A 27,214-nucleotide genomic window follows, 5' to 3' on the forward strand; every position below is an offset into this window, starting at 1 on the left:
TTGTGTCATTAATCTTACTTACTTTTGTAAGTGCAGCAGCTTTTGAACCTATGTCCAAACTATAATAGACAGATGACAGAAGCCAATGTAAATAAATGAGATCTGTGAATTTTTATTTTACAACCCATTCGTATTTCTGAAATACAGAAAAGATAATAATCTGGGAGAAAGTAAAACACAAGCACTTAAATGCACATAGACACTTTACATTACAGTGGTATAGATAAAAGACGGGGGTGGTTTAATCTTTCATCTGATTGGTGCATTTATTTCGAAGGGACCAGAAAGTGAAGAGTTGTTTCTGACCCCTATCGCCACCTCTCCCCATCTGGAAATGTTGGAGTAAATTTCAGTTATGTCGACCTAGGACCAAAACCAGCTGACAGTGGGTGTCGTGTGAAAATTCATCAATGATTTTATGTTTTAAGTGTGCTGCTTGTTCTTGTTGGGGTAAAAATAACACAAGAAGTGAGACCACACCCTATAAGGGCACAGAAAATAAAGAATAATAGTCTATCCTGTACACAGAGAAGAATAAAGCTTGTTATGCAAATGAATGCTGTGGAGATGATGTGAACCTTTAACCAAAAATAAAGTATAAATAACTGGAGGACAAAAGGGGAACAGTAATAGGAGTAGCAGGAGTTGAGGGAGGAGAAGAGGGTGAGTGGAAATGTCTAGAACCACTTGTAGCACTGATGATGTTTGTAGTTAAGAATGGCATAGAGTAACGCAGGGCATGAATCCCATTTAACCCCAATGGTCTCACATTATTACAATGATACACAGTAAGTTATTTTGATTTATTTGAATCCCAGCTGCCTTCCACACTGTAGTACCTCACTATAGCCACTAGAGGGTAGACAAGAATAACATTAGTATGGGAGAAAAACTTCTTTGAATAGACCCAGAAAAACGAACAGTGACATTTACCTGCTAAGGATGGACTTTGTAAATGACAAAGGACGGCTGAATGTCAGTGGTTGTCTAAAGCCGACTGTTGCCATGCAGTGATCAAGAAAAGCAACAAAATAACTGCATTCAGCTGCAAAAACAATGGCAGCACATCAGTGGGTGGTGTGTTACATCACCACTCAGCTCAAAGCCTTGTGTGTCAAAATGTAAGCGTGCGTGTGTGCGTCTCCCCTTTGTTGATAGGACAGCATCTCTACCTGGTTTATCAATGTAAAGCAGCAACTTGTTTCAACAGATGTACGATGTACCGACAGATGAAGGTTTAACAAATATCTTGCACCCAATCCTGTTGTTCCATCATGTACATTAGCTTGACACTTTGAAGTAATTCTACTCTAATGTTTAAATCTTAGAGGTATATGAACACATTACTTCAGCCTATAAGCTAATGCAGATGACAGTAATCAATGTTCTTCATCCCCTGTCTTCCCAGACTCCTCACCACCCCTGAACCTCTGCATTTATCCTTAATCCTCATTTCTGCAGCGCCTTCATCCTGTTGAGAGCGGAGCCTGCCTGGAACCACTCAATCTGTGTCTCGTTGAAGCTGTGGTTGAGTTCCAGGGTCTCCTCACTGCCGTCACTGTGCTTTAGGACTGCGGTCAAAGACTGGAAGATAAGAAGAAGAGATTCTCATGACAGGTGTTCTGTGATTCCCTGTGTGTAGTACTTCTTCCAGCTGCTCTGCACTCTTACCTTTCCTGGAGTGAAGGTTTTAAGTCCTTTGATGGAGATCTTGTCATCAGGGCGGATCTTGTCGTAGTCTGATGGGTTGCTGAAGGTCAGGGGCAGCAGACCCTGCTTCTTCAGGTTGGTTTCTAAGAACATGAGGCCAGAAAAACTCTTAGATTTGATTATACACCCTACACGCTACCACAACATTATCTGCATGATGAAGGAGGAGCTCTGTGTAAATCTCCAAAAAGCTTTTCTTACCGTGGATTCTGGCAAAGCTCTTGACAATTATGGCTCTGCCACCCAGATGTCTAGGCTCCAGGGCTGCGTGCTCTCTGCTGGAGCCCTCGCCATAGTTGTCATCTCCAACCACAACCCACGACAAACTATTGGCCTGTAAAGAGAGAGAAGAGAGAGAAGATACATTAGGAGTGACTGTGCGTGTGAATCCAATGTTGTTCCTTCCGTAGTTTAGAAAGCTGTCCCCCCTCTGTGATCCTCACCTTGTAGTGACGAGCCACATCAGGAACTCCGCCGTAATCTCCTGTCAGGTGGTTTTTGATCTTGTTGACAGCGTCGTTCTCACTGTTGACTGCTCCAATCAGCATGTTGTTGGAGATGTTATCAAGGTGGCCGCGGAACTTCAGCCATGGCCCTGCGGCACTGATGTGGTCTGTGGTGCATTTTCCCTTAACCTGCCAAAATAAAAAAACATTTCTACCATCAGATCAGCAGCAGTTACGTCAGTTCTATCTTCTAATGTCTTCTCATTGTCCCGACCTTGATGAGGACCTGCATGTCCTCCAAATCGTTTCCGCTCCATCTGTCAAAGGGCTCCAGCAGCTGTAACCGGTTGCTCTGAGGGCTGACATCCACCTTCAGGCTGGTGCCGTCAGCAGGCGGATGCTGATAGGTGTCCTGGCCTGGGTCAAAGTCCCTAGCAGGGAGTTCATCACCATTGGGGGGTTCCAGCTTAAACTTCTCACCATTAGGGGCTGTAAGGTAATCTGTCTCAGGGTTGAAGTTCAATGTTCCAGCAATGGCAAGGGCGGTGACAATCTGTGAGGAAGAAGAGGGGATGACAGGGTTTTATTTATTTATTTATTTTAGATACTTGAAGTGTCATACAATGACCAGCAAGGCACGCCACACCAGTGAGTGCACCGTAGGCAGTGCGGGTAAAGTGCTTCGCCCAAGGACACACAACAATGACTAGGGAGGAGTTGGGATCGAACCACCAACCTTCCAGTTATTGGACCGGAAGGTTGGTGGTTCGATCCCAACCAACCCCTGTTTTCAGCAGGGTCGGTGTGGATTAGACTCGGTGTGTGTTTACCTCTGGCGAAGTAACAAAAGCATGTGTTGCAGGGTTTGCATCATTCCTGGCAGTGAAGTTTCTGTTGAATGAGGTGACGATGGTGTTCTTCTCTCCCTTTTTCACATCCTGCCTAAAAAAAAAAAAAACCAAAAAAGCCCATTAACTCAAAACACAAAATCTGATGTGTATCATTACACAAATACTTCATCAGCACAGTTACCTGTCCCACTGTCCAATGCAGGGTCCACATGCATTTGCCAAGACAACACCACCAACATCTCCAAGAATCTTTGACTACAGAGGGGAAAAAAACAACAAGGTCAACCTGTAATCTCTCCATCTGAGTGTACTTTGCAAGTGCTGACACTCACATATCCGTCTCTTTCAATGGTGGCACGAATCTGCTCTGAGCCAGGTGTGACTGTGAACTGAGCTTTGCACTTCAGGCCTTTGTCCAAAGCCTGCTTGGCCACAGAAGCAGCCCGACCCATGTCCTCATAGCTAGAGTTGGTACAGCTCCCGATCAGACCTAAAAAACAAGAACTTGGTTTCAGCCAGAAATGTCTGTCTCTGTAATGGTTATCCGTGTTCTGTATAGGAATAAAGCCAACTATGTCACCGGACAGCTCTTACCAACTTTGACCTCCAGGGGCCAGCCATTCTTCTCAGCCACAGCACCAACTTGAGACACCGGGTGAGCCCAGTCAGGGGTGAACGGTCCATTAATGTGGGGCTTCAGCTACAGGAAGAGACGGCACACTATGAGGGAAAACATCTTGGAAGTTCTCTAAACCCCATTGATAACAACTTAACATTACATTTACTCAGGCTAGTGTGAAAATATTGCCACAGAAACCAGCTTAAAAACTCTACACATACTTCGTCAAGATTGAGCTCAATGATCTGGTCGTATTCGCAGCCCTCATCCGGTACCAATATATCAGAGTATTCATCAGCCAGGGCAGCAATCTCTACAAAGAGAAACGAATAAATAGCAGCATAAAATGAGCAAAATGAGAACAAACAATTAGAAATCATGCACTTAAATAAAATACATGTTCATCTAAAGCCTTGAACACACCTCCACGTCCAGTCTTCTCCAGATAGGTCTTCATGCGGTGATTGTAAGGGAAGACGGAGGTGGTGGCTCCGATTTCTGCTCCCATGTTGCAAATAGTGGCCATTCCTGCAATCACAAAGACACACATTAATGAGAAGGTGTCACATGAGTGTTTTCACACACTTGGTACAGACACACTTATCACTACTAACCTGTGCAGGAAATTGAGTCGACTCCTGGGCCATGGTACTCCACAATGGCACCGGTGCCTCCCTTTACCGTCAAGATGCCAGCCACCTTCAAGATGACATCTTTTGGAGACGTCCAGCCAGAGAGGGTGCCTGTCAGCTTCACGCCAATCACCTTAGAGAAAAAAAAAATCAGTTGTGTTTTATATGTGTGACAAAACAAAGGTGGAAGAATTATGTGTGACAAGTGCAGTATACTGCTAACCTTGGGACACTTGAGCTCCCAGGGGATTCCTGCCATGACGTCTACAGCATCAGCTCCACCCACTCCGATGCAGATGGCACCAAGCCCACCACCATTCGGTGTGTGTGAATCTGTACCAATAAGCATTACTCCTGGGTAGGCATAGTTCTCTAGGATGATCTGTTCAGACATTTAAAAAATCTGATTGTTAGAACCATCACAGCTATAAAGATTGACATATCCAAACCAAACTCCAATCAAAATTAAATCATTGATACCTGATGGATGATTCCAGAGCCAGGTTTCCAAAAGCCAACTCCATATTTTGCCCCGGCACTGGCAAGGAAGTTGTAGACCTCATGGTTGATTTCCTGTAAAGAGACCCATGACCACGGTTCAGTAAAGATTTCATGCTGCATCTTACAACAACTAACAACATTCATTGTGAATCCTCCTCACCTTTGCTCTGGCCAAATCCTTCACTCCTCCAGTCTGGGCCTCAATCAAGTGATCACAGTGGATAGTGGAGGGCACAGCAACCTTTGGTAAGCCACTGCTGATGAACTGTAGCATTGCCATCTGGGCTGTAGCATCCTGCATAGCCACACGGTCAGGACGCAACCGCAAGTAGGTGCGACCGCGATCGATGTCCTGGTTGTGGGGGTCATCAAGGTGGCCATAAACAATCTTCTCTGACAAGGTGAGGGGTCGGTTGAGCCTGAAATAGAAAAAATTAGAGTACACTTAGGTAGCAGAAGAATAAACTGAATGGACCCTGCAAACTGATGTGAGCTGGTAAAGGCTATAACTGTGGCAAAGGGTAAACAAACATTGAAGATCAAATACTCACACAGATAAGGGGGTGCAAATACAGAGCACTTTAGGAGGGCACTAACCTTTTGCGCACAATGTCAACATTAGACTGAAGCTTCTTATAGTTGACGAAGGAAGCAGGCTCAAAGCGGCTCATAGACACATTGGCCTTGGCTCTATAAGCAGCTGATACATGCAGTCGCCGTACACCATGGCCCAGGACCACCTGGAGAAGGTACACAAACATTATACTACAAACAACTGTAGACATAAACACAGATCACTTTATTTATCTGGCCAGATTACACAACTGAAAACATTTCAATGTGTAAACATAACCCCTGTGGGAAGTAAACTTGTGAAGGCAATGCTGCTACGCAGTTAACTCCCATGTATCAAATGTCAGAGCTACACAACATGATGCACCACAACCACCCCCCCACGCCCCCGCACCCAAAAAAAAAACAAAAAACCATCAGGTCACCTACAAACACATTTACAACAAGAACACAGGCTCCTCTTAAACACTCTACATTGCATAATTCCTAAATAGTAGTGGCTAGATTTATAACATATATTGAATAAAATAAACAAGACTCTTGATAAACTGCAACAGCTGGAAGTCCTCAATGACCAGAAGATGTGTGGTCAAGATTAGCTGTTGTTCAGTGAAGAAGCGAGCAGCTGTACAAACAATCACTCGACTGTCAGGGAGCTAGAGGTTGCTGTTATTTAAATAGGGTAGCATTTACTAATAATAGTCTAATCTAATAATCATCTATTGGTGATTATTATTGACCCTTACAGGAAAACCAGTGTTTGTTTTTAATCATGATGCTGATCTTAAACACTGATTCACTGGCATTGTTCAGTCCAAGGTCAGGTAAACGATGCATAAAACAATAGTTTTTCCGATGTATTAAAAAGAATGAGAAAAAAAAACAATGTTGTGGTTTTCATTTACCCTCCTTCATCACCCTGTTATTAAAATACCAACCCACTAACACTAGATATGTGACACTCATTATAACCTCCAAACCAAAAGGATTCATTTTCCCCTTAAACCTATGAAAATTATCTATAGGACTGTGTTTGTTGTCTTATTTGAAGACATTTATATTCCTGCTGGTGCCACGCTGCTCGCCTGTGAGCCTGTACGGAGCCTCTAACCTTGTGGTTAACCTTGCTACCATACTCAACAATCCATCTACCCCACGCCTGTTCATTTAAAACCTTTGGATATAGAGAGAATGTTCCTTTTGACGAAGACATAAACTGAGATTTATCTAACCAGTGTAAGAATAGTAGACGCTCATTGGATGCGTTCAGTGCAGTCGGGACACGATGACCTGGCCAGCTAGTCGGTGACTGTTTCGCGTCTTATTTATCCACGTTAGCCACTCTTATCCAACTAACCGGGTCAGAACCGGGTTAAATAACTTCTTTGTCATCTTAAACAGTAAATGACATCCGTCCCTGCTAAAGAAAAGGGGTAAAAAGTCTCAATTTTGTCTCTTACCTGCAGCCGGGCGACAGTCAGACAGTAGGTTGCCATTTTGTTCACTGACAAAGATGTATGGGTCGGCGGTGACGTCAGGCAATTGTAGCCTTTCTTTTCTTCTTCTCTGTTTTTTTGGCAGCGGCCATCTTTGGTGCTTACTGCCGTCTTCTGGAAGTTCCTCCTTGTATCATCGGTCCCTTAAATTAAATTAATCACAACAAGATTGCGTAGCAACGGCAATCAAACAAATCATTGAATTAATTTCTTATTACATCAATTACACGTTTAACAATGGATTGTTACTGGTATGTTTTGCCAAAGGACGCAGATTTTTTTTTAAGTAAGTTAAGGATACAGTGTGCTGTTATTCATGCTGGAGACGCCAGGGGGCGATAATGCGCCTCTTCATACGGAAATCACGGGTTAAAGGTTAAAGTTGAACCATACCAGCCAGCGCTCGCCTTACGTTAGCCAACAATGGCTAAACATCACCCAGATTTGATCTTTTGCCGAAAACAAGCCGGTGTCGGTAAGTTTGACCGTAGCACACGTTTTAATAACGAACAGCAGTATTTTTCTACTGCAACTAAATGTCTCTTAATGTTGTTTTGACATTAATTTAGCTTTCATGCTAACAGGTATAGCATGGATTTCATTGAATGTGTGTTAGCCATAGTGTTAGCTTGGAGATATCTACTGATCTGTGAGCTAATGGTACAATTTTTGCAAAATGTTTTGGTGTCTTTAATGATAGATACATATAAAATAAAGCAGCACAGCTATATGAACGATTGCTATACTAACAAACCCTGTTTTGTTTCCATCCTGCAGCTATCGGGAGACTTTGCGAGAAATGTAAGCATTTCCATCTTTTGATTGAAATACAGCTTTTGAATAGTTTTAGCCTTTGTGTGTTTACTAGACTCTTTCCCTCACTAGGTTAATATGTCACACGTACATACTGTCCTTCTGCTATATTTGCTGATTTGTAAAGCACTATTCCTTACAGTCACAGTACGATTGTGTATTTGTTTTCTCTAAAAGACAAAAAATTGCAGCTATTATTGATGTTTACATTCCTACTTGTAAAATTATTAGCAGTTAGAAACATTGGGTTCTGTGTACAAAACAAATAATAGTTTTTTTCTTAGGAACTGATTAGTTTTGTTTATTTATTCCATAAACATCACCCAGTCTGTAGAATGTAATAAGATAAGATAATCCTTTATTAGTCCCCCGCATGGGAAATTCACAATGGATTATTGATCATAATATTTGCCATCTCATTCTTCCTCCTCCCAGGCGATGGAAAGTGTGTCATCTGTGACTCCTATGTGAGGCCGTGCACATTGGTGCGCATCTGTGATGAGTGTAACTATGGATCCTATCAGGGACGCTGTGTCATCTGTGGAGGGCCTGGTGTGTCTGATGCCTATTACTGTAAAGAGTGCACAATCCAGGAAAAAGATGTGAGCAGCCTACTCCTCCTTCTACTGCCTCTTGCATTTAATGCTATTAAAAACACAGGCTGACCCTAAAAATAAAATATTAAAAAGTATTTTCTGTTTTCTGTTTGCAGAGAGATGGATGTCCTAAGATTGTAAACTTGGGCAGCTCCAAAACAGATCTGTTCTATGAGAGGAAGAAGTATGGCTTCAAGAAGAGGTGAAGATGCTGCAGCAGCCTCAATCATCCTTTTAGTTTTGCATTTCCTCTCAAACTTCCAAGGAACATTTTTGACATGTCAATAAAGCTTGCTTTTATATTTCTGCGTAAATTTCTGCTTTGAGCAAGAATTTTAATGTAACAGGTATCAAACTTGGCTAATCAATAGACTATACAAAGTGTTTTCTAAAAGATACATTGAGTGTCTGTCAGCAGATAGAAATGCAATATTCACATTTGCCAAGCACAATTTTGGGCATTTTATTGCCATTGTGAACAAAAGTGGAACATTCCGAGTACTAAACACCAACTAATATGTATTTAGTCTCAGATTTAAACTGAATATTTAAAACCTTAAATGCCAATTCGGTAAATTTAACTACATTGTTACTAAACATCTTCCACTAGCTGGAAATATTTGTCGCTGTGGACTGCTGTTCCTAGATGAGATCATATATTATGAAAGACTCAGACTTGTGTCAACAAGGCTTTATTTATACATACTCTATATACAGGACGCAAATGATGGCCATACTTAAAAACGCCAATATGTTTCTTTACAAAGAAATACAAATATGTAACCAGGAAGGTTAAAAATAACCCATTAGCAAACTGACCTGTTCCAGCAACAAGTACAACAATAAGCTTTAAAAATGATTAAAATCTCATCATTACCAGAACAGAACTATTCCAAAAATGTGATTCAGAAATTACACTTTTGAGACATGGATTTAGACAAGGAGACTTTAAAAAAAAAAAAAAAACTTGGAAGTGTACTCATCTCTGTGCAGCCAAGGATACACTACCTGTAGATCCTACCAGTCCTGAATTCTTATTACTTCACAGGAAGTTACATCCCTATTCATTTTGACAAGAAAAGCTATTAGAGGATTAAGTGTTCTCCTTATAGTTCACCATTTGCTACAAAGACCACACTAGTAAACAACTAATACAAAAGCATAAAGAAACATAGGTTTTGTCAGGACTGGCCAACAGAACAACCTGAGGGTGGAGCCCCTGTAAACTGGCAGAGAGCACACTGCATTGAAATGGCTTTTAACAGAGAAGACACTTAGGGTGTCTGTATTATTGGGGAAATAATCAAATAAGTATTTAACAAAGATAATGGAGGCAAACATGACACAGAGGGAGCTTTAACATTTAAGGACCTTCACTGCTTGATTATCCAGAAGTAAAGATTATTCCAAACCTTGACAAGCACAATATCTGGAGTATTCTATGACATTGAATATATTTTTATGTGATTAAAAACAGGAGAAAATATAATTAACCTAAAACTATTCACAGAACATGCATCAGTAAATTCTACACAGACACTTCTGAAGCATTACTGATGTAAATGGATGTGTCACCATTGACCAGCTGCACATGGTGATAAACACAGCACAGGAGCTACAGGAGCACAGACACTGAACTGGAGAACAGCGCATTAAACATACAGCTCTGTGTCACTGGTCATTAGAGAAGTGGCTGCACTTTGTTTAGGGCCACATCATTGTAATCCCCTGAAGAAGCTTATTAGAAATGTCACAGTCAGAAGTTTCTGCAGGGCACAGAAAAGCCCAGCTCTTCACATCAAGACAAATGAAAATTAAAACATTTTTTTTAGAATTTAATAAAGCCTGAAAAGAACTGGAAGCAACCTGCAAACCCTAGTTAACGGCAAAACAACTAACCTATTCCGTGTAAAAACAGAATAAAAACACAAACGATCTCTTTCGGCTGAAGTGTACAAAACATGATCAAAGTACAGCTCATACACGAGCTGTGCTGAAGAAGAAGCACTTGAATATTCCTCTCACACTCTCCGCACTCACATAGATGGTAAATACAAAAAAGTTATCAACATGCTACTACATCTCCAGGGCAACATGATACACCCCTCACACATGCTCTTCTGCTCCTCATCCTCCTCTTCATCAACCTCACTGGTTTGATTTATTTATTCATTAGGAAAAATAAATGAATAAATCAACGGCTGTCTACAGGTCGGGATCTGGCACCGCACTTGAAATAGAAGAGAACAAGGATGAATGACAGAAGGGTGGGGTCAACCTGACCTTTCACACCTCAATGGATTCGTTTTATTGTCCCTTACAGAGGTCCAAATTTGTCTTCATAGTGACCCACGATGTTCTTGTAGCGGCCGCACTCCTTCCGCAGCTCTGCAACCTCTGTCCGCAGCGCCGTGTTCTCACGCTCCAGGAAAGCCGCTCGTACGGTGATCTGGTTCTCCTTTAACCTGCGGGCATCACGTGAGCGCTTGGCAGCCACATTGTTCTTCTTCCTCCTCTGCCAGTACTTATCATCCTGGATAGATGGAGAGGAAAGCAACACATTAAATCAAGTCAGGGAAACACACACACAGAAAAACCACTTCGTACCCTCGTTAAAAAAAATACACTTTCACACAAATCTGATCTCGGCTAAGACTGAGATGTGGCTCACAGCCAAGTTCCTCCTTACATGTAAACAACCGTTCTCCAGTGCACAGGCAGGGAAGGAAAACATTCATTCTAAGCCTCACAGTGCTGAGTCACTGTGAGTTGCCAGTTCACTATCAAATGGCCTTATTTCTACCCTGCACACCAGACAAGAAACTCTCACTTTTGCTGCTGGTGCTGCATGGTAGCATTACCTCTACATGTATGAGGGTACTATACACATAGAAGAAAGAAGTCAAACATCAATTATGTTTAATTACAATGCCAAATACCTTCTGCTCTTCAGGCACAAACACCTTCTTGGCCTTTTTAATCATAGGCTGTGGTTTGAGCTCCTCCTCCGAGAACTTGTGTTTGCGGGGATCAAACAGTTCACCTCCAGGCACACTCGACAGGACCAGGTCTGTAGGGTCTGGCTCGTAGTTGACATCAACCTCAATGTCATCAGGGCTGACGGGCTCGGGTGTCACTCTGTGTTTTTCGGTGGTTACCTCTGAGTGGACAGATAAGGAGGATGTAAGATATGGCAAAGCTGCGAGCACCATCTAACACTCAGCTCTATATGCTTTGAGAGCTGCATGTACACCCTGCTGATAAACATGGTCATCTTCACTATGCAGCTTCTATTTCTGTCTCCCCATCAATCATCACCACCCATGACTTGCTTTTGGAATGAGTGACATTCTGACATAACACCAGTGTCAGTTAAATCACTATAAAATTATTAGAACATAGAAACTGCTAACAACACGTATCTAAATCTATACCCGTGGAGGGATAACTCACCAGCAATAACATCGGAGGTGATGTCGCATTCGTTCTTGGTTATGATCACCACTTCCTCCTCACACTTGTCCAGCTCCTGAATGGACATCAGAGACACTGGAGACACACTTGCTGTCTTCTTAACTGCAGTCTGAGCAGAGGGTGTAGCCTTCTTTGTGGTGTCTCCTTCTGGGATGTCCTTTAAGGGGTCTTCATCTGGTGAAGTAGAGATGCCGTTCTCCATGAGGAACTCCTCCAGGTCCATGTACTCCAAGTGGAAATTCTCCCCATCGTACGGGATGGTTTTGTCCCATATAGCCGGTGTCAGGGCGGCTGAAGGACCCATATCACTGCCTCCACCCTGGTCAGCATCGTGCCCCAGACACAGCTTTTCCTTGTCAGTTTCTGAAAAGAAAAAGTACAACATAATTGAACAACTCTCACTGAGCATTTTCACACAATTCAACAATCATTCACAAACTCCAGGACTGTGAACAGAGGATTACTCTAATTATTATATGACCATTACTCACAGATCAGTGACTTTTCCTGGTCTAAATAATAATTTTACAGATCTATAACTTTTTCCAGACTTTTCATGTGTGTTTATTTTTGTTTTAGGAAGAGACCAATCCAGAAATCTCCCATCACAAATTCAGTAACTGCAATGTATTTCTATTTTGCATGTATTTTGACTGGACTGCTCCTAAACCCAGCTGCTCCCTCCCAAGAATAATAAACGCATACTATTCATCTTGTACAACAATCTAAAGAGATTCAAAACAATAACTTATCCAAATCTCGTTTTATGTCTCGCGATAAGTCCCTGCTGTTACGGCTCAATAAACACACACGCATGTCTGGAAAGGTCTGGACGGGTCTGTGTGTCCTATAGCTTCACTGGATGGTTCATTAAAGTCCTTGCAGACGTGTTGACCCCCCCATCAGGACCTACGGTGCAACAGAACCCACTGTTGGCCGCGATGTGTGATGAAATCGTTCTCGTGTGTTTCCGCCTGTATCCTCGGTTAAACTCGTTTCTAAACACTTTCGCTCACTTCCTGTTGCTCTGCCGCCACTGTTCTTGCTCTTACCGTCGTCGCCGTCCAGGATATTTGGAGGTGGCATCTCCATTATTTTCTTCAACACCACGGGGAACGTACTCGGGGCCCCTGCGGCCGTTTCCAGCGTGATGAGAATTTGTTCGCCCGACATTTTTACCCCCCTCTTGTTATTGACACCACGGCTAAAGCAGTAAAACTCGCCGCTATCCTTAGACGTTATCCGTTAGATATCCGGCTGGACTAAAAGTGGCGCCGGCTGCAAGTTTTAGACCCACTTCTTCCTTTAAATTAGGTTAGTCTGAAGGTTTTGGTGTCGAGAACGAGTCGTTCCTCCTCCTCCTCGGAAATGTCCGCTCTGCGCTGTGTTGATAGGCCGACTACGCTCCTCGTCATGAATATTAATGAGATGGAACCAAGGGACGGGACCAATTGCGATTATCTGCGCTCTCATTGGTTGACCGAGTTATATATGTTACAGTGTCTACGTCATCAGAAAAAAAAGGTGCCAGAAGCAAAAACATAAACATTAGACAGCACATTGGAGCTGTAATGATGCTGTAATATCATAAATAAGACAAGTAAAAAATAAATAAAAAAAAAGCCGTGTTATAACTAAAAGCACACAAACAATACTCTGATAATGCGTTATTATTTCGTCTTTAGAATTTAAATCTAATGCGTTACCGTAGTTGCAGCCGCCCAAGCTCACGTGAAAAAGCATGTGCACTTTCTTGCCCTGACGTGTATCCACTGGCTCCGCCCACTCAAGCGGCGCCCATGCCGCTCAGATGCGGAGATGCGCAAGAAGGGCGGCGCTGCTGCTGCGGCACGGGGTCAAACAAGAAGGGAGCTCCTTTTGGATTTAGGTTACAGTACTTTTGGAGGCGTTGCTGCACCCAAGCAGACATCTCAAGGGCAAAGACCTGCACGTCCTGACGCATGGATCCTGGCTGTGATATTTTTGCCACATCACCTTCAGGCATTTGTCCACTGCTTGTTTACATGCACAATGCACCCCTCACCTATTTTAATGTATCATGTATAATAGGGAGCACACACCAGGATGTAGATGCACTTTGATCTTCCATCAGACATGCTCATAAGGTCTCCTTATAGTCGCTGGGTGTGTTTTTATTCCCTCCCATGTTGCTTGCTTGTGTCACACAGATGTTTTTGACATGTCACAATATGGAGTGAGACAAAGCCTTCAAGGTCAGCTGCTACACTATTAACTGCACATAAGATTTAGGGATGGTCGGTGAGTTTACACTCAATATTGTCTTCTCTATGCACACAATGTCATCTATAAGATAAGACAGAGAATAATTGTGCTTTTGCAGACAGATCCTCCTGTCAACAAAGGAAACCAAACTGCATATGAGAGGATCCATAAACAGCACATGCTCCAAGACAGCTGGAATATCTGCTCCATGCTGCTCACATCATCCAGTTATTTAATGTAGAAAAGCTACAGTTATGATTGCCATCCTATTATTTATACTTCAAAGGTGCTATATATGATTACAGTTTCCTGTTACAAACACAACAGACTGCACTTTGAACTAAATGAGGTCAACAGCTCTCAACATAATGCTTGTTACATCACTGAAATCTGATTTAGTGAAACATGGGGGCAGATTCACAAAGGACAGAGAAATAAGTCTGAAGTGGTGATTTAATCATGAAGCTTCAGAGCCACACACACACACACACACACACACACACACACACACACACACACACACACACACACACACACACACACACACACACAGCACTGAGATGAGAAGAGCAGATGACACAGATCCAGCAAAACTGGGTTATGTTCTCTTTTATCTGAAGCACACATCCTGGGGACAGGACATGTAAATATATATATATATAAAGCTCATATAAGGCGCTACAACAGTAGAGTCACAGTAGAGGTGACTCAGGCCTGTCTAATGCATTGATCCTATCACAAAATGACATTTGTCCTCCTCCTAATTCACAGTGAAATCACCCACAAAATACTAATATTTCTCTGCAGCATCTAAGTTATTTAAAGCTCAATTAAATGTAAACGTCACAGCACACACACCAAACACTGAAACATTAGTTGTTGGAGGTGTGCTGCTAACCTTTGGATTGTAAATAACAGCTGACAGCAGCAGCAGATCCATGCATTCCCAAAAACCAAGCACACATTCCCATGCTGCTGCTGCTCAGCTGACAGGGATTATGCAACAAACACGCACTGTTTGCAGACATTTCAGAGGCTTTCCTTCTTCTTTTTCACCCACAAACACAACTTTAATACATGAAATTTAAATTTAGCCTCCACAAATTTAGCAATCACTTACCATTCTCATCAAAGTTAGGTAGAGTGAATGGATGCTCAAGCAGAGCCCTGAAAATTTCCGGGACTTCACTCGTCATGTTTTCTTCTTTTTCGTTCAAACTGCTGTAAAATGTCAGAGTTTGTCCGCTGCTCAGATGAAATAACCGCAGACACACCTGGAGGTGCTTACACGGGCCTGACAGCTGCTGTGCACAGTTCAGAAGTGAAAACTTTGACGGGTCACACACACCGTGAACTCCGCACAACAAGTTACTTAACGGAACCCGCCCTCCGGCTCTACTCTCAGCCAATCAGCAGCGCGTCTTCTACGGCAATCACAGAAGAGAGCGCTCATTGGCCGATACTCGTGTTCATCAAACACTGACAGCCAATCCCTCGCAAAAGCCTGCAACTCAAATAAAAAAATAAAAGAAAATGTAGATGACTTACATAATGAGGCAGCAAAGTAAACAGAATACACTTTATTTTTACCTGTAATTTACAAAGTTTATTTATTTTATTGTTTTAATTAACACGCACTGCACAAACAGCCCCCAGGGTGCTAATTAGGAGTTAAATATGTGCATTTTAAGGCGTATTAAGTGAAGGGGTAATTATCAACTAATAACAAATGACATGTTGTGATTGGCTGTGTAATGCACGTGTATACAGAAAACACGTGTGTGTGTATATGACTTGTAACAGCAAGGTCACAGGTGCAATTAAACCTGTCAACGTGCCAGTACTGTAACAATCACACCTGTGTGAATTATTAAGGACGGTATGTAATAAATACTCTTCAGCCATTCAGTTGTATAATAAATACCGCACTAATCATGGAGAGCATGTCAAACTATCAGGGACTTTTTAGCTGCAATACGACAAAGTGATTTTTTTTTTTTTTTTCCCAAAACAGTTTATTAAATGCTTTCAAGAGATTTGGTCCATTTGTGTGATCATGAACTTCCAACCAGGGAGGAGAAAAGAGAAAACAAAGTCAAGAGGGGGAAAAACAAACCCATAAAAGAACACAATGTAAAAATACAGTACAAAAAAAAAGAGGCCTTGTTTTTTCCACTTCTTACAACCCTGGTTTCTTCATTCAACAGGATGAAAACAATTCAAATAACCAATAATTTTCTAACTCATCAAAACATCGATTCTTTTACGATATTTTGTGACTGTGTGGGTTGTGTGTGTGTGTGTGTGTGTGTTGCTGTTGTGAATCACATGACAAACTCATCAGGAGGAGAAACGGCTGAGAACCGTGTCACTTCATTAAACAGACTTTAGACAAACACTACATATGTAAGAGGACAACCTTCAGGTCCCTCATGTACCTAATAATAAATAACTTATTCAACTCATTATATTTTTATGCCTGTGCATTGTATTTAAAAAATGAATTTAAGTTGAACACACTGGGTAAATAATTCATTCATGCTGAAACAAATCTTAAATCTCTTCCTAAGGATGCATGTTTAACTAATTCCTCCTTGTCTGACATGTTTTCTCATGTCACACTCAATCTGAAGTGAAATCGGTGGTGCACAGCAGCAGGGGTTTTGGGAGAAGAAGAGTCTGATGGTGCTGCAAAACTGTGCCCCTTGCAGTGGAAAAACACTTCGTTACTGTAGCAGCCACCTCCTCCCTAACGAGTTTGCCATGATTCACCTGCCTTCAACAACAACAACAACACTACACAGAGCACGCGGCACAGGCATCCGCGTTTCTGCCCTCCCGTCTGTCTGTCTGTGTCAGTTATATCATAAACTCTGGCCTTTTTCCAACACTGGAAGCGGAGCCTCACCTGAATTTCACTGCCTTTTTATCTTTTATTACCTGTCAGAAAAGAATTTTATAATTACATTCCAACTGCCGATTGTTCACCGACCAATCATTTTCCACTCCAACGCTCAAAAACACCCAGCAGCCAAAACATTAAGACCATTAACAGGCGATGTGAGTAAGCTCAATGTCATAGCACCTGTCAGTAGGTGGGATATATCACACAATAAGAGACGTGCATCAGTCTGTCTGATGTGTTGACGATTTGACAAAGGGTCAAATTCCGATGGCTAGATAACGTGTTCATCTCCCACACTGCAGTTTTTCTCACATGCGTGGTTAGGGGCTGGCCTTTGTGGTCTGACTCAACAGCTACTGTAGCTCCAAAAGTAGCAAACAGTATTGCTGGTTCTGACAGAAAGGTGTTGGAGCACACACAGTTTCTTTGTGTTTGTGGCAACAGATCAGATCAGCCCAGGGTTTGAGGATGTTATGGCTGATCGGCGTCTCCTGAACTGACAAGTGAGGAGCGCTTGGTGGGCGTCGCTCTCTGTTTAACACGATGACAACACATTTCTGACCACAGCACATTTCCACAGCCACATTTAAAAAAAAAAAAAAAAAAAAAAAAAAAAAAAAAAAGGCAGTCGGCTGTCTCTTATCTAAATTACCTTATAAGGGTGTCTAAGTATTATAATAGGTATCAGGTATCATATAGTGTAATATAGTAAGCAGGATTATACAATAGGGGGTATGTATCATCTTATAGGTGTAATATCTCGAATAAGGCGCTATAAGGGGGTATATAGGCCTCCGTGTATGCTTTTGTTTTCAGGTCTGTCCTTGCCCGGTGAATCAATTCTAACATAAACACAAAGTACAGGCAGTGAGCAGTGAGCTCTGCTGGTTGGATCGAACACTGCAAAAAGGGGAAAAACACATTTACAGTATGAATATACTTCAATCAACAGCTATCTTTTTCGCCTACAAACAGAGCTCATGGGATATTAATGACTGACCTACGGTTGAGTGTAGAATTAAAAGGAACCGGACGTTTCCTGCTCACTGCCTCCCCGACAGACCTGTGCGCTGCTGCATACACAGACGCATATTTACTGTTAATTATTATACTCATACATGGATACATATATAAAGAGAGAGTTATACATTGCAATTAACATACATATATCAATAGCATATAGAAGAGAAATAGAAATAGTCAATAGATAGCAATCATTATAGTCATCATATTCATAATACTAGGAGTAGTAGTAGTAATACAATCCCTCAAAGAAGCTAATACCTGGGCTGTTCCAGACGAAGGCTGCTAACTGTTTTATTTAGGACACTGCAGTCACATTCTAAAAAAAAAAAGACGAGACGTATCCGTTTACTTTTACGGTTAGATTAAAATGATATTTACTTTTATGCCATGAGCTGAAGCCGCACCGCGCAGGTCGCACTTACTGAAGTATGAACGTGTCTGAATTTTGATAATTGTAAACACAGCAGAGCAAAAATATATATTTATGTATATGTATCCACGTTCTATACATCCACTATAGCTGCTGCCATTGTTACAGAAGTAATATCCTTTATATACACAACACCCCGTCTGGAACAACCCACACAGAAGGAAGCTTTTCAAAATAAAAAAAAATAAAAATAAAAAATCACTATGGTCATCTAGTTCAGCGATACATGTCATATAGCAATACCTCAATAACAAGAAGTTCTTCTATGTAATCAATACAGGTTTCCAGGTTATATATTTATTAAGCTTAACTGCTAAGTTATCAATTATTATTAGTAGTATAGCATTATTTGTAAATATGTATAATATGTGTGTATCTGAATATAGACATACCTTCGTGTCTCTGTCTCAAGGCATGGCTGTTTGTATATGTGTGTGTGTGTGTGTGTGTGTGTGACATAATGTGATGTTTATAGGCACAATATGTGGTGCGAATTCTTTTCCCCCCCCTTGTCTCAAAGTTAGCAGGTTTCCTGTGATTGAAGGTTTGTCTTTAGGGGCTGCTGTGAGAACATCTGGGTGCACATGTGGAGCACACAGGTGTTCCCCTCTGAAGGCTGTGTGTGGGAGAGCAGTGGTGAAATAATGACCCCATTTCAACTGAAGATGCCCTTACATTCAAATTATCCTTAACGCACTAACTACAAAAATATATTCTTAATTAACTTTTCTTTATACGTCTTCTGCCAGCGAATGATTGTTCATCCTTTTTTTCTCCTACATTATTATAAAGCTCTTAACTCTCTTGTCACAACTTAAATATTCAGTATTTTCACTATGCTTCAGGCAAAGTGGGGTCATCATTTGTCCATGGGGATCTGCGGTCTGATGTACTGATGTACTGCTGAGAGCAGCTCAGTCTGTATGTGTGCTTCCAGTCACCTCTCTGTATCTCTACTACACTAACTTTATATCTCTGTCCGCTGCAAAACAGTGTTCCAAACTTTGCCTTAACTACTGTGACAACAGCTAGCCTGAGCTATTAGCTTAACCCACTGGAGCCACAGTGTTAGCCCCCTCTGTTGTCGACCTGAGAGGAGCACAAACGACTATATAGGTCTAATGTGTGTGCATGTCTGTGCTCATCTCACACAGGAATGGTCGGTATGATTATATAATCAGTTAACGGGGCTGTTTTTCTCTCTCTAAAAATCAATAGGGGAACTGTAACCTTACATGCATTCCAAAATGAATTTCCTTGTTTTGTTTTGAAGGCCTGTGCAGGCGTTACATTCATAGCGTTCTACCAATATGGCAGGCAATATAACAAGGAAGCGTAACTCCCCTTGGAAATAATTATTTTCATCCTCCCACTATAATCCTGTGAAGGTTAGAACAGCAGGACGGGGTGGTTACAGAGCTTAGCAGGTGTGTCCACCATGAACACTTTTCCTCCCTCCCCCCAATGCTTCATAGTTCAGTCATAAACAGCACAGAGAGCTTGGCATTTATGGCACTCTATAGTTCTGTATGAGTGCTGGGGATTAACTGAGTTTTGAACTACCAAGCATAATTTAGGAGCTGCGACCAGCGCACCCATCCGAGAATCGTTTCAAGGGTGGAAAAAAAAATGTGGTTGGTGGACACAGATGCTACATCAGAACATCAGTAGATTATTTAAAACAAAACGAGCTCTGTCAAATTTTATGTGGTAGAATCTGCCGAAGGGGAATCTACAGGTACGGTATGATATAGTCCTGAATGCTAAAGCTATCCTTTTGTGGTGCCTGGTGTTATTTGTGTGTAAATGTTTGTGTGTACATATATATATGAAGGTGGGGTCGACCACGTTTTTTTGTGTTCTTGCTTTCTCACTGCTGAAGAGATGCAAGAGGAGGTCAGACTGGCAAGATGACAAACTGTTCAGTTGTAGCTGGTGTGGCAGGCCTGTCCCTCTGTCTGCAGCTCGGCAACACTCAGAGGTCATCGCCGTCAGACAACCGCCGACTCCCCTGAAATGATACACGCAGTTCATCTCTCGGACATTTAGACTACGAGCTGCTTCCACCTCTGATGTTACACCACTCACCATTTCATCTGTGTAATCGGCTGAAATGGTGACCTGCTTGTCTTCAGGGGGCGGTGTCACCGCAGAGTTATCTGTGCGTCTACTCTGATTGGTGAGCTGGAGCCACAGCTCATACATCTGTTGCATGTCTCTCACTGAGGAGAGGTGAGACAGAAAAAGACAATCTCAGTAACCTTGAAGAGTTGAAGTGTAGTGCAGCAATAAGTGAAAGTGGAGGGAAATCAATGCAATTATGTGCTTTTATCTGTAGTGGCAGACGGTAGACACCGGAACGGCAGCATTGATAGTTCTTACAGATAAAGGTGAGGTGCTTTAATTACATTACATTTTGAAGCCATTGTCCAAATTTACTAAACAAAGCAGATTAGCCAGTTCACTGCTACATCTACACAACATTCATCTCCATCCATCCTCCTCTGCTTTACCTGGTGTGTATGCCTCCATTCAAACGTTGCATTACTATCAAATTATATTATATTATATATAGATCTTAGTATATAAATACAAACATGCAGATTATAGAGCTGAATATGGAGTTCTTAGATGCACTGATGTCAAACCACAGTGCTCAGAGATAGAAGCAGGAACTTACAGCTGTTGTTCTTCATGTACGTCCACACATCCCTTTCCTCAAGACTGTGGGCAAAGGAGCAGTTCCCAATATAGTGGCACTTCTTCTGCTTCATCACATGCACACACATCTGGGTTGGGAAATGTAAAGGTTTACACATGGATCGTATCCTTCGTTTTACATTTCCGAAACTAAATGCTACACGGCACCAGAATGTGATAAACAAGCGAGTTTAAAAGTAGTCGCTGCAGAATATAGGAGGAACTCACGTCATATTGCTGTGGATAGGTGCGAGAGAAAGGAAGAGGCCGAACTACAACCCACTTTTTCTTCTCAAATGATTTTACCAGCAAGACTCGGCGCTCCTTTGTCCAGCTGAAGATAAAGACAGTAAAAAGACAAGAATGAAAAAAAAAAATTATATATGACCTAAATACACAAATACAGTCTGCGTCAGGCCTCACCTGTGCCGTGCCTTGGCCGTGCAGTACTTGAGGTTCTTGTCGGGCTCGTTGACCTGACCTTCTCTCCAGCACTGACCACACACAAACTTCATTTTCAGGTTGAGGGGGCGCCCCCTTCCTGCCCCAGCTCCTAACCCTCCAATCCCAACCCCTCCTACTGGACTCACGCCACCCCCACACATGCCATCTCCGCTCACTCCACCACCGCCCCCGTTTCCCCCCAGCCCTCCAGCAGGTACGCTGCTGCTTGGATGGGGTATATGGATTGACTGAAAGAGACAGAGAAAGAATAAATCAATGATGCTGACCAAACAGACGAGCTACTTGAAGGATGAATCACATAAGCACAATGGCAAACTGTAGCCACGTTATCTTGCTCTCAAATATAATAGAATTCCTCTGTGGACATTATGCTTTACAGGTAAAGGTATGTGATATATTCCAACTGCCCCTTCCAGCCTCACCTTCTGCTGCTTCTGTGCATTCTGCTCCAACCTTTGCCAGTGTCTCTTAGACTCCTGCACCATCTCCTCATGGGTGATACCTGAGGGAAAGTTCAGACAGATCTCCGTTTAAAATTTGTTGACTGCAGACGTTCGTCAAAAGCGTTATTGCATTTTTTCCAGCGTTTTATTGTGCTTATACATATACTTAATGCTTATGCATATACTTATGTGTTATACCCACCGGTGTCCTGCTGCAGAACCCAGCATTTAAGCTCTATGACAGAGTGAGCAAAGGAGCAGCTGTCCTCACGCTGGCACCCGTAGCGAACCTCATGGCGGCAGACGTCGAACTGGCAGAGAGGGTGCAGGGGGCGCACCTTACTGTAACGCACGTTGGCAGACCTCACCACATGCACCAGGCACCTGCAGGTGAGCGCTGCTGTTAGGATATCTCAATAAACCAATAATAACAACACATTAAAGCTGACATGATGCTGAAATCCCATAACACTCACTTGTTATCATCAAATGGATGTCGGGCTGTGAGGTTTGAGCAGACTGCTAAGTTTTCTTTGCTGCGTTTGCTGATGATGCGTGGCTTACTGTCAAAACATTCCTTTAGGGAAAAAAAGCACACAAGTCACACTGGACTCCTTCCAGTTTCCAAAAGTACTAAAGTCTAAAGAGAAGTCCCCTCACCTCACAGAGGAACATGAACATGCCCATGTGGAGCTGCAGCAGTCTGGTGACGCTGAGCGCCCGTCGCTCGGTGCTGCCCAGCGGATCAAACAGCAGCTCCCGGCTCAGCGCACCCTTCCTCTCCTGCGTCCACACATCAATCTCCTCCTGGCAGTAAGCAAACGTACAGTTCTCCCCGTACTGACACTCCTGACGTTCCTGCACCTCTGTGGGATGCAGAGAGAGAGAGAGAGAGAAGTTATAATATATCATAAATAGATATTATAAATATCTGTCCAACTGCAACAGCATCTGGAATTTCAACATACCTTTACAAAGTACAAATGCTCCTAGGAAGTTGTTCCGTGCAGGCCGAGGGCGAATCCTCTTCCAGGTGGGGTCGTCTGTGTTTTTGAGGCGACACAGCAGCACGTCTCTCTTGCAGCGGTGTGCTGCCTCTGGCTGATACTTGTAGTCCATAACTCGTGGACCTATACGAGGAGGAAAGACAACGGCTTACTATTTATAATGAGCCTTTTTATTACCAATTCAAGGCGACAACCTGTCAGTAATGTAATATGTCAAATACAAATACAGCTGGCAAGGTGCACTGTGCACATTTAGAAAAATCAGAACAGACAGCAGCTTTTCAAAGGTTAACAAGACATCCTACCTATTCGGCTGTAACAGGCGTGACAGGCCTGCCGAAACTCGTGTGTGGCTGCCAGAGGATTCCTAGACAGCAGAGAGAGGTTGGTTCCTGCGGGACCGTTCTGAAGAAAAAGAACACAAAGAGATGTAATTTAAGAAATGGTGACTACGTAATAAATGGCTCTCAGTGCCATAAATATCAAAAAAAAAGTTTGTACTGCAACAGCTGGTGCATGTGCATTACTCACTGCATGTATAGCACTGTGATTACGCATTCCAGGGATGAAGCTGTGAGACACTCGTCCCCCTGAAGACCACAGACACAAGGACACTGATGTCAGACACCATATTGTGGTAGTGCTGACTCACACTAACGGCAGCTGACGCACATCTTAGGTTAAAGGCAGCTCCCTAAGAATTGTTTCCCAGCAGGTGGGCAAGGTAAAAAATTGTTTCCAAAACTTTTTCATGTGGCAAAGGAATTCCTTTAGTTGACTTACGGTAGTTTTTTAAGGCAACACAAATGAAATATTTCTGTTTTCCACAAGATAGATATAATCTATCATGAATATTTTTCTCTCTTTGCTCACCAGGGAGAGTGTATTCAGAGAGTGAGTCGAGTCCGCCAGCGGCGACTCCTGCCTTTCCTTCTCCATCTGTGGAAAAGCCTCCCAAAGCGTCCTGCGCCTGGGTGGAACCTTGGTCCTGCAGTGACGGGTAAGGCTCCAAAGGGGGCATGTCACTGATGGAGGAGCTGAAGAAGGCTGGGGGAAGCTGAGGTGATGGGGCTGGAAGGCCTGGTGAGTAAGGAGGCCGGAGGCCAACTGCAGTGTTAGGAAGGTTTGTGGGAATAGCACCCTGAACAGGACTCTGGAGGGAAGAGACAGAAATTTCATCAGTGTAATTAGGACCTTTCTTACAGCCGCTGGCGTGGCCAGTTCAGTCTCTCACCTCACTGACTTTCTTAGGCATGCATTCCAAAAGGCTGTCCAGCTCGCCCTTGATGACGCATTCATCCATGTGCTCTGACACTGGGACAGAGTATGGCATGGGAGGCAGGGCCTGGCTGCTGGGGCTCTCCGACAGGTCAGTGCATGAGGTTACCACAGTGGTTGCTGGGTCATCACTCACTGGAATGGGCGTAGCCAAAGGAGCAGGGATGCACTGCGCGCTGGAGAGGTCAGCTATGAATGGAAAGGGAATATTATGTAAAATAAAACAAAAGCAAAGAGCAGAGGACCGATTCAAAGTTTGCCAGTAAGCTGTACCTTGTCCAAGGTCGCTCAGAGATTCCAGACCATTGGAGGACATCTAAAGAAAAACAAATATTGACCTCTCATTCAGCCTTCAGATGACATCTATAAAGTTACAGCAGCCCCTACCTCTCCAGTGGGTGGGGAGGTCTCCCCATGATTCTCCCCTTCTGTGGCCGTGGACTCTGTCTGTGGGCTGACGTAGGCTTTACGACTTTTCAGGCCCAGTTTGCTAGCTAAATCCTGTGCCAGGTCACTCACCTGTCTGTCCTGAAAATGAATTAGAAAGTAGGTCATACATAACTGTGGTTACCACATCCACTCATGTTAAATGTCCAGTTGCCTAATGTTCTATGTTGAGGACATACATGAGGTGACGTTAGGAGACATTTTGTTCCACACTCGTAAGCTTCTCGAAGTCGCCCCAACTCCCTGAGACAGAGTGCTTTGCGATACAAAGCTCTGCGACTGCCTTCTGACACACACAGTGCACTTTCACAGTCCTGAACACCACGCTCAAATTCCCTCTGAGATACGAAAGACATTTAAATATCAGACACAGCACATTCTTGTGAAGTACATCTACAGCTAACAACAATCCTCCATTATTCTTCACCGTCTGGTAAAAGGCAGCAGCCCTGTTGACGTAGAGGCTCTCCAGCAGCTCATGGGGAATGATGAGGGCCTCAGCCTGGGCATAGCGGGCAACACTGATGCCTTCCCCATACTGATGAATTGCTTGACGCCAATCCCCATCTCGAAAACAAGAATTTCCCTCATCCAGCAAATTACACACCAACTGGGTCAGAAATGCCTGAAAAGAATGCGCAAAAGTGAGTAAAAATAGACTGATTAGAGAAGCAGGTGAGAGAGGGTGATGTTAAAAAAACAGGTCAAAAAGAGAAAATGAAGACAAAAAGTAAGATCAAATGGCATCTAGGTCAAATTTACATTTAGGCTAAAGCGATACATTAACAATAAGTAAAAATACTCATGGAAAAAGTCATAAAAAAAACTCTTCAATGCAAACCTCATAACTCTCTGGCTCTGGGAAAGGCAATGATAACCTGTGTACAGAAGATAAGACAGATGTCAGTATTCTCTATACACATTTCCCTTTTTTTGTAAAAGAAAAATGGAAAATGTGTTACATCTGAATAAAATCCAAAGGCAATAATTCAATTCCATATAAACCCTATAGTGTGCGTGGCATGGGTGGTCTGGGTTCTGCAGACCTGTCACCCATTAAAAACAACACGGCACAATATGAAATGAAAAATACAACAAAGGGGGACTCAAGTTTAAAAGCAGGTGAAATCCAACATTGGAAAAAGTTTCACTTCAACAGCTACAGCAGGTGTTGTAAAAATTCCAGCACACTGGTAAACAGGCCCCTGTGCAAACTGTTTTTGGAATATCTAGCATTTCAACAGTGGATATGTTGTCTCTTTGCAAGAATACATTTACATGGCTTATGCATGACTGCTTTAATTTACATTTAAAATATGCTGTGTACTCTGGTTGTTACACAGTTGATAGATGATAACGGATAAATGTCAGTGATCACTTGTTCTTACTGGATAAAGCTCATTGCCTTCACAATCTCCTCTCTTCGTTTCTGTCGTTCAGATTCCATAGCCTCCTGAGGATGAAAATAAGACTGACTTGAGACAGCTTAACAGGCCACTTCTTGCACAATAGTATTAACAACTTTGTCTGCTGTAATCAAAACACAACATTGGGTATTATTACCCTGCTGGAGAAGATGTTATGCAATTATAAACACTAATTACTCACGTCCCAGACAAACCAAGGCCTGCCACTAAATCGAGATAAAAACAATCTCCAGGACAGCGAGACAACTAATGATTAAACTGGCAACTATAACAGTTAGCTACGTTAATGTGTGTAGAAGTTTGGGATGACACAGTATGGCGACAAAAATCATTGCGGAAACGTCGAGACATCGAAATGTTACGATAACCAAAACAACACAGGGGCTGTGGTGACATTAGCTAACGTTGGCCTGCATGTTATCAACTCGTACTAAAGGCAACAACATAGATAGAAGACAAACAATATACACCGAATCAACTGCTAATGGTGTTGCTGTGTATGGAAGGCTAGCTGGGTTTGCCTATCAATGTTTAGGATTAGCCTGCTAACGCTATGTGCTAATTCTGGCTAAATGCTAATCGCCATAACTTAGCTTTATTAAACAGATTGAGATAACCACGCGTCTCTGTCAGTAAATTATTGTTTAGCCCTTTCATGGTCGCTCACACTGCATAGCTTCATTTAGCTAGCTGAGCTGATTTATATGTCAGCTAAATTGCATGAACCTAGATTTAACTAGCGACCAGGTAAGTTAACGGACTTAATTCACTAGTAGCAACCAAGCTAATAGTCAAACCTATGTATAAGCTACGGTAACTCACCGAGAGTTGTTACTGCGCTTTTCAGAACAGAGGAAGCTTCACGGGGCGCTGGCGATAACGATAGGAAGTATAAGCTAGCAAAATATCAGTCAATATCCAGGCGCATATTTCTAAGTTCAGTGTCCCTGTCATTGGTCTATGGACGGAGCACGAATTTATGTGTAACTGGCTACGACTGCTGTTTGATACCACAAACTGTCTGGCTAGCTAGCTAGCTAGCTGCTAGCTCCTTTCCTCAGCTAGGTATCGCAACAAGTTTTCCAGCAGAAAGTCTGGCCACAAGGGGGCAGCAAATGTAGTCTCATATGT

General features: G+C 42.6%; 4 protein-coding genes across 7 annotated transcripts; 1 reads left to right on the forward strand and 3 right to left on the reverse strand.

The window, feature by feature from the left end:
- Positions 1 to 789: 789 nt before the first annotated feature.
- aco2 (aconitase 2, mitochondrial) lies at positions 790 to 6,947 on the reverse strand. Its single transcript, XM_028408421.1, has 17 exons — positions 6,793 to 6,947; positions 5,357 to 5,499; positions 4,920 to 5,178; positions 4,739 to 4,831; positions 4,482 to 4,640; positions 4,241 to 4,391; positions 4,050 to 4,154; positions 3,848 to 3,939; positions 3,602 to 3,707; positions 3,340 to 3,497; positions 3,189 to 3,262; positions 2,987 to 3,098; positions 2,431 to 2,709; positions 2,154 to 2,345; positions 1,912 to 2,044; positions 1,672 to 1,793; positions 790 to 1,584 (listed from the first exon to the last, which is right to left on the reverse strand). Exons 1-17 carry the CDS (start codon positions 6,826 to 6,828, stop codon positions 1,450 to 1,452), a joined length of 2,349 nt encoding a protein of 782 aa, XP_028264222.1. The 5' UTR covers positions 6,829 to 6,947; the 3' UTR covers positions 790 to 1,449.
- Positions 6,948 to 7,191: 244 nt separating this feature from the next.
- Positions 7,192 to 8,539, forward strand: phf5a (PHD finger protein 5A). Its single transcript, XM_028408420.1, has 4 exons — positions 7,192 to 7,303; positions 7,606 to 7,629; positions 8,077 to 8,243; positions 8,354 to 8,539. Exons 1-4 carry the CDS (start codon positions 7,252 to 7,254, stop codon positions 8,441 to 8,443), a joined length of 333 nt encoding a protein of 110 aa, XP_028264221.1. The 5' UTR covers positions 7,192 to 7,251; the 3' UTR covers positions 8,444 to 8,539.
- Positions 8,540 to 8,913: 374 nt separating this feature from the next.
- On the reverse strand, positions 8,914 to 15,313 carry tefa (TEF transcription factor, PAR bZIP family member a). Of its 2 annotated transcripts, none has more exons than XM_028408452.1 (5): positions 15,076 to 15,313; positions 11,691 to 12,074; positions 11,177 to 11,397; positions 10,559 to 10,770; positions 8,914 to 10,467 (listed from the first exon to the last, which is right to left on the reverse strand). In XM_028408452.1, the coding sequence occupies exons 1-5, from the start codon at positions 15,149 to 15,151 to the stop codon at positions 10,443 to 10,445; spliced, it is 918 nt and encodes a 305-aa protein (XP_028264253.1). In that variant the 5' UTR covers positions 15,152 to 15,313; the 3' UTR covers positions 8,914 to 10,442. The 2 variants fall into 2 exon arrangements, with proteins under 2 accessions (XP_028264253.1, XP_028264251.1); XM_028408450.1 differs by lacking the exon at positions 15,076 to 15,313 and adding an exon at positions 12,764 to 13,119.
- Positions 15,314 to 16,223: 910 nt separating this feature from the next.
- Positions 16,224 to 27,175, reverse strand: zc3h7bb (zinc finger CCCH-type containing 7Bb). 3 transcript variants are annotated; one of them, XR_003670883.1, is made up of 22 exons: positions 26,906 to 27,175; positions 26,045 to 26,109; positions 25,498 to 25,534; positions 25,084 to 25,281; positions 24,836 to 24,994; positions 24,597 to 24,737; positions 24,483 to 24,525; positions 24,166 to 24,398; positions 23,805 to 24,084; positions 23,463 to 23,521; positions 23,237 to 23,336; positions 22,893 to 23,054; positions 22,585 to 22,790; positions 22,401 to 22,501; positions 22,127 to 22,308; positions 21,904 to 21,983; positions 21,440 to 21,708; positions 21,245 to 21,350; positions 20,997 to 21,105; positions 20,405 to 20,538; positions 17,861 to 20,327; positions 16,224 to 17,760 (listed from the first exon to the last, which is right to left on the reverse strand). XR_003670883.1 is itself a non-coding variant. In XM_028407517.1 (21 exons), the coding sequence occupies exons 2-21, from the start codon at positions 26,101 to 26,103 to the stop codon at positions 20,292 to 20,294; spliced, it is 2,685 nt and encodes an 894-aa protein (XP_028263318.1). In that variant the 5' UTR covers positions 26,104 to 26,109; positions 26,906 to 27,175; the 3' UTR covers positions 16,224 to 20,291. The 3 variants fall into 3 exon arrangements, 2 of the variants coding, with proteins under 2 accessions (XP_028263318.1, XP_028263317.1); XM_028407517.1 differs by having other exon boundaries at positions 16,224 to 20,327; positions 24,175 to 24,398; XM_028407516.1 differs by having other exon boundaries at positions 16,224 to 20,327.
- Positions 27,176 to 27,214: the final 39 nt, after the last annotated feature.

The sequence above is a fragment of the Parambassis ranga genome, chromosome 6, assembly GCF_900634625.1.
Source record: "Parambassis ranga chromosome 6, fParRan2.1, whole genome shotgun sequence".
NCBI classification, from domain to species: domain Eukaryota; kingdom Metazoa; phylum Chordata; class Actinopteri; family Ambassidae; genus Parambassis; species Parambassis ranga.

What these genes read in the sequence shown, in the direction of transcription:
- phf5a (XM_028408420.1), top strand. Translation starts at nt 7,252, where the DNA reads ATGGCTAAACATCACCCAGATTTGATCTTTTGCCGAAAACAAGCCGGT. An exon ending in CGGGAGACTTTGCGAGAAAT is followed by an intron (nt 7,630 to 8,076) that starts GTAAGCATTTCC and finishes TCCTCCTCCCAG; the next exon opens with GCGATGGAAAGTGTGTCATC. An exon ending in GCACAATCCAGGAAAAAGAT is followed by an intron (nt 8,244 to 8,353) that starts GTGAGCAGCCTA and finishes TTCTGTTTGCAG; the next exon opens with AGAGATGGATGTCCTAAGAT.
- aco2 (XM_028408421.1), bottom strand. Translation starts at nt 6,828, where the DNA reads ATGGCAACCTACTGTCTGACTGTCGCCCGGCTGCAG. An exon ending in TGACTGTCGCCCGGCTGCAG is followed by an intron (nt 5,500 to 6,792) that starts GTAAGAGACAAA and finishes TACCTTCTCCAG; the next exon opens with GTGGTCCTGGGCCATGGTGT. An exon ending in ATGTGGCTCGTCACTACAAG is followed by an intron (nt 2,045 to 2,153) that starts GTGAGGATCACA and finishes CTCTCTTTACAG; the next exon opens with GCCAATAGTTTGTCGTGGGT.
- zc3h7bb (XM_028407516.1), bottom strand. Translation starts at nt 26,103, where the DNA reads ATGGAATCTGAACGACAGAAACGAAGAGAGGAGATTGTGAAGGCAATG. An exon ending in CTCTGAATACACTCTCCCTG is followed by an intron (nt 23,522 to 23,804) that starts GTGAGCAAAGAG and finishes TGTGGTCTTCAG; the next exon opens with GGGGACGAGTGTCTCACAGC. An exon ending in CCGATTACACAGATGAAATG is followed by an intron (nt 20,328 to 20,404) that starts GTGAGTGGTGTA and finishes GTATCATTTCAG; the next exon opens with GGGAGTCGGCGGTTGTCTGA.
- tefa (XM_028408450.1), bottom strand. Translation starts at nt 12,884, where the DNA reads ATGTCGGGCGAACAAATTCTCATCACGCTGGAAACGGCCGCAGGGGCC. An exon ending in TTGTGCCTGAAGAGCAGAAG is followed by an intron (nt 10,771 to 11,176) that starts GTATTTGGCATT and finishes CCATCTATCCAG; the next exon opens with GATGATAAGTACTGGCAGAG. An exon ending in GAAGACAAATTTGGACCTCT is followed by an intron (nt 10,468 to 10,558) that starts GTAAGGGACAAT and finishes TTCTATTTCAAG; the next exon opens with TGCGGTGCCAGATCCCGACC.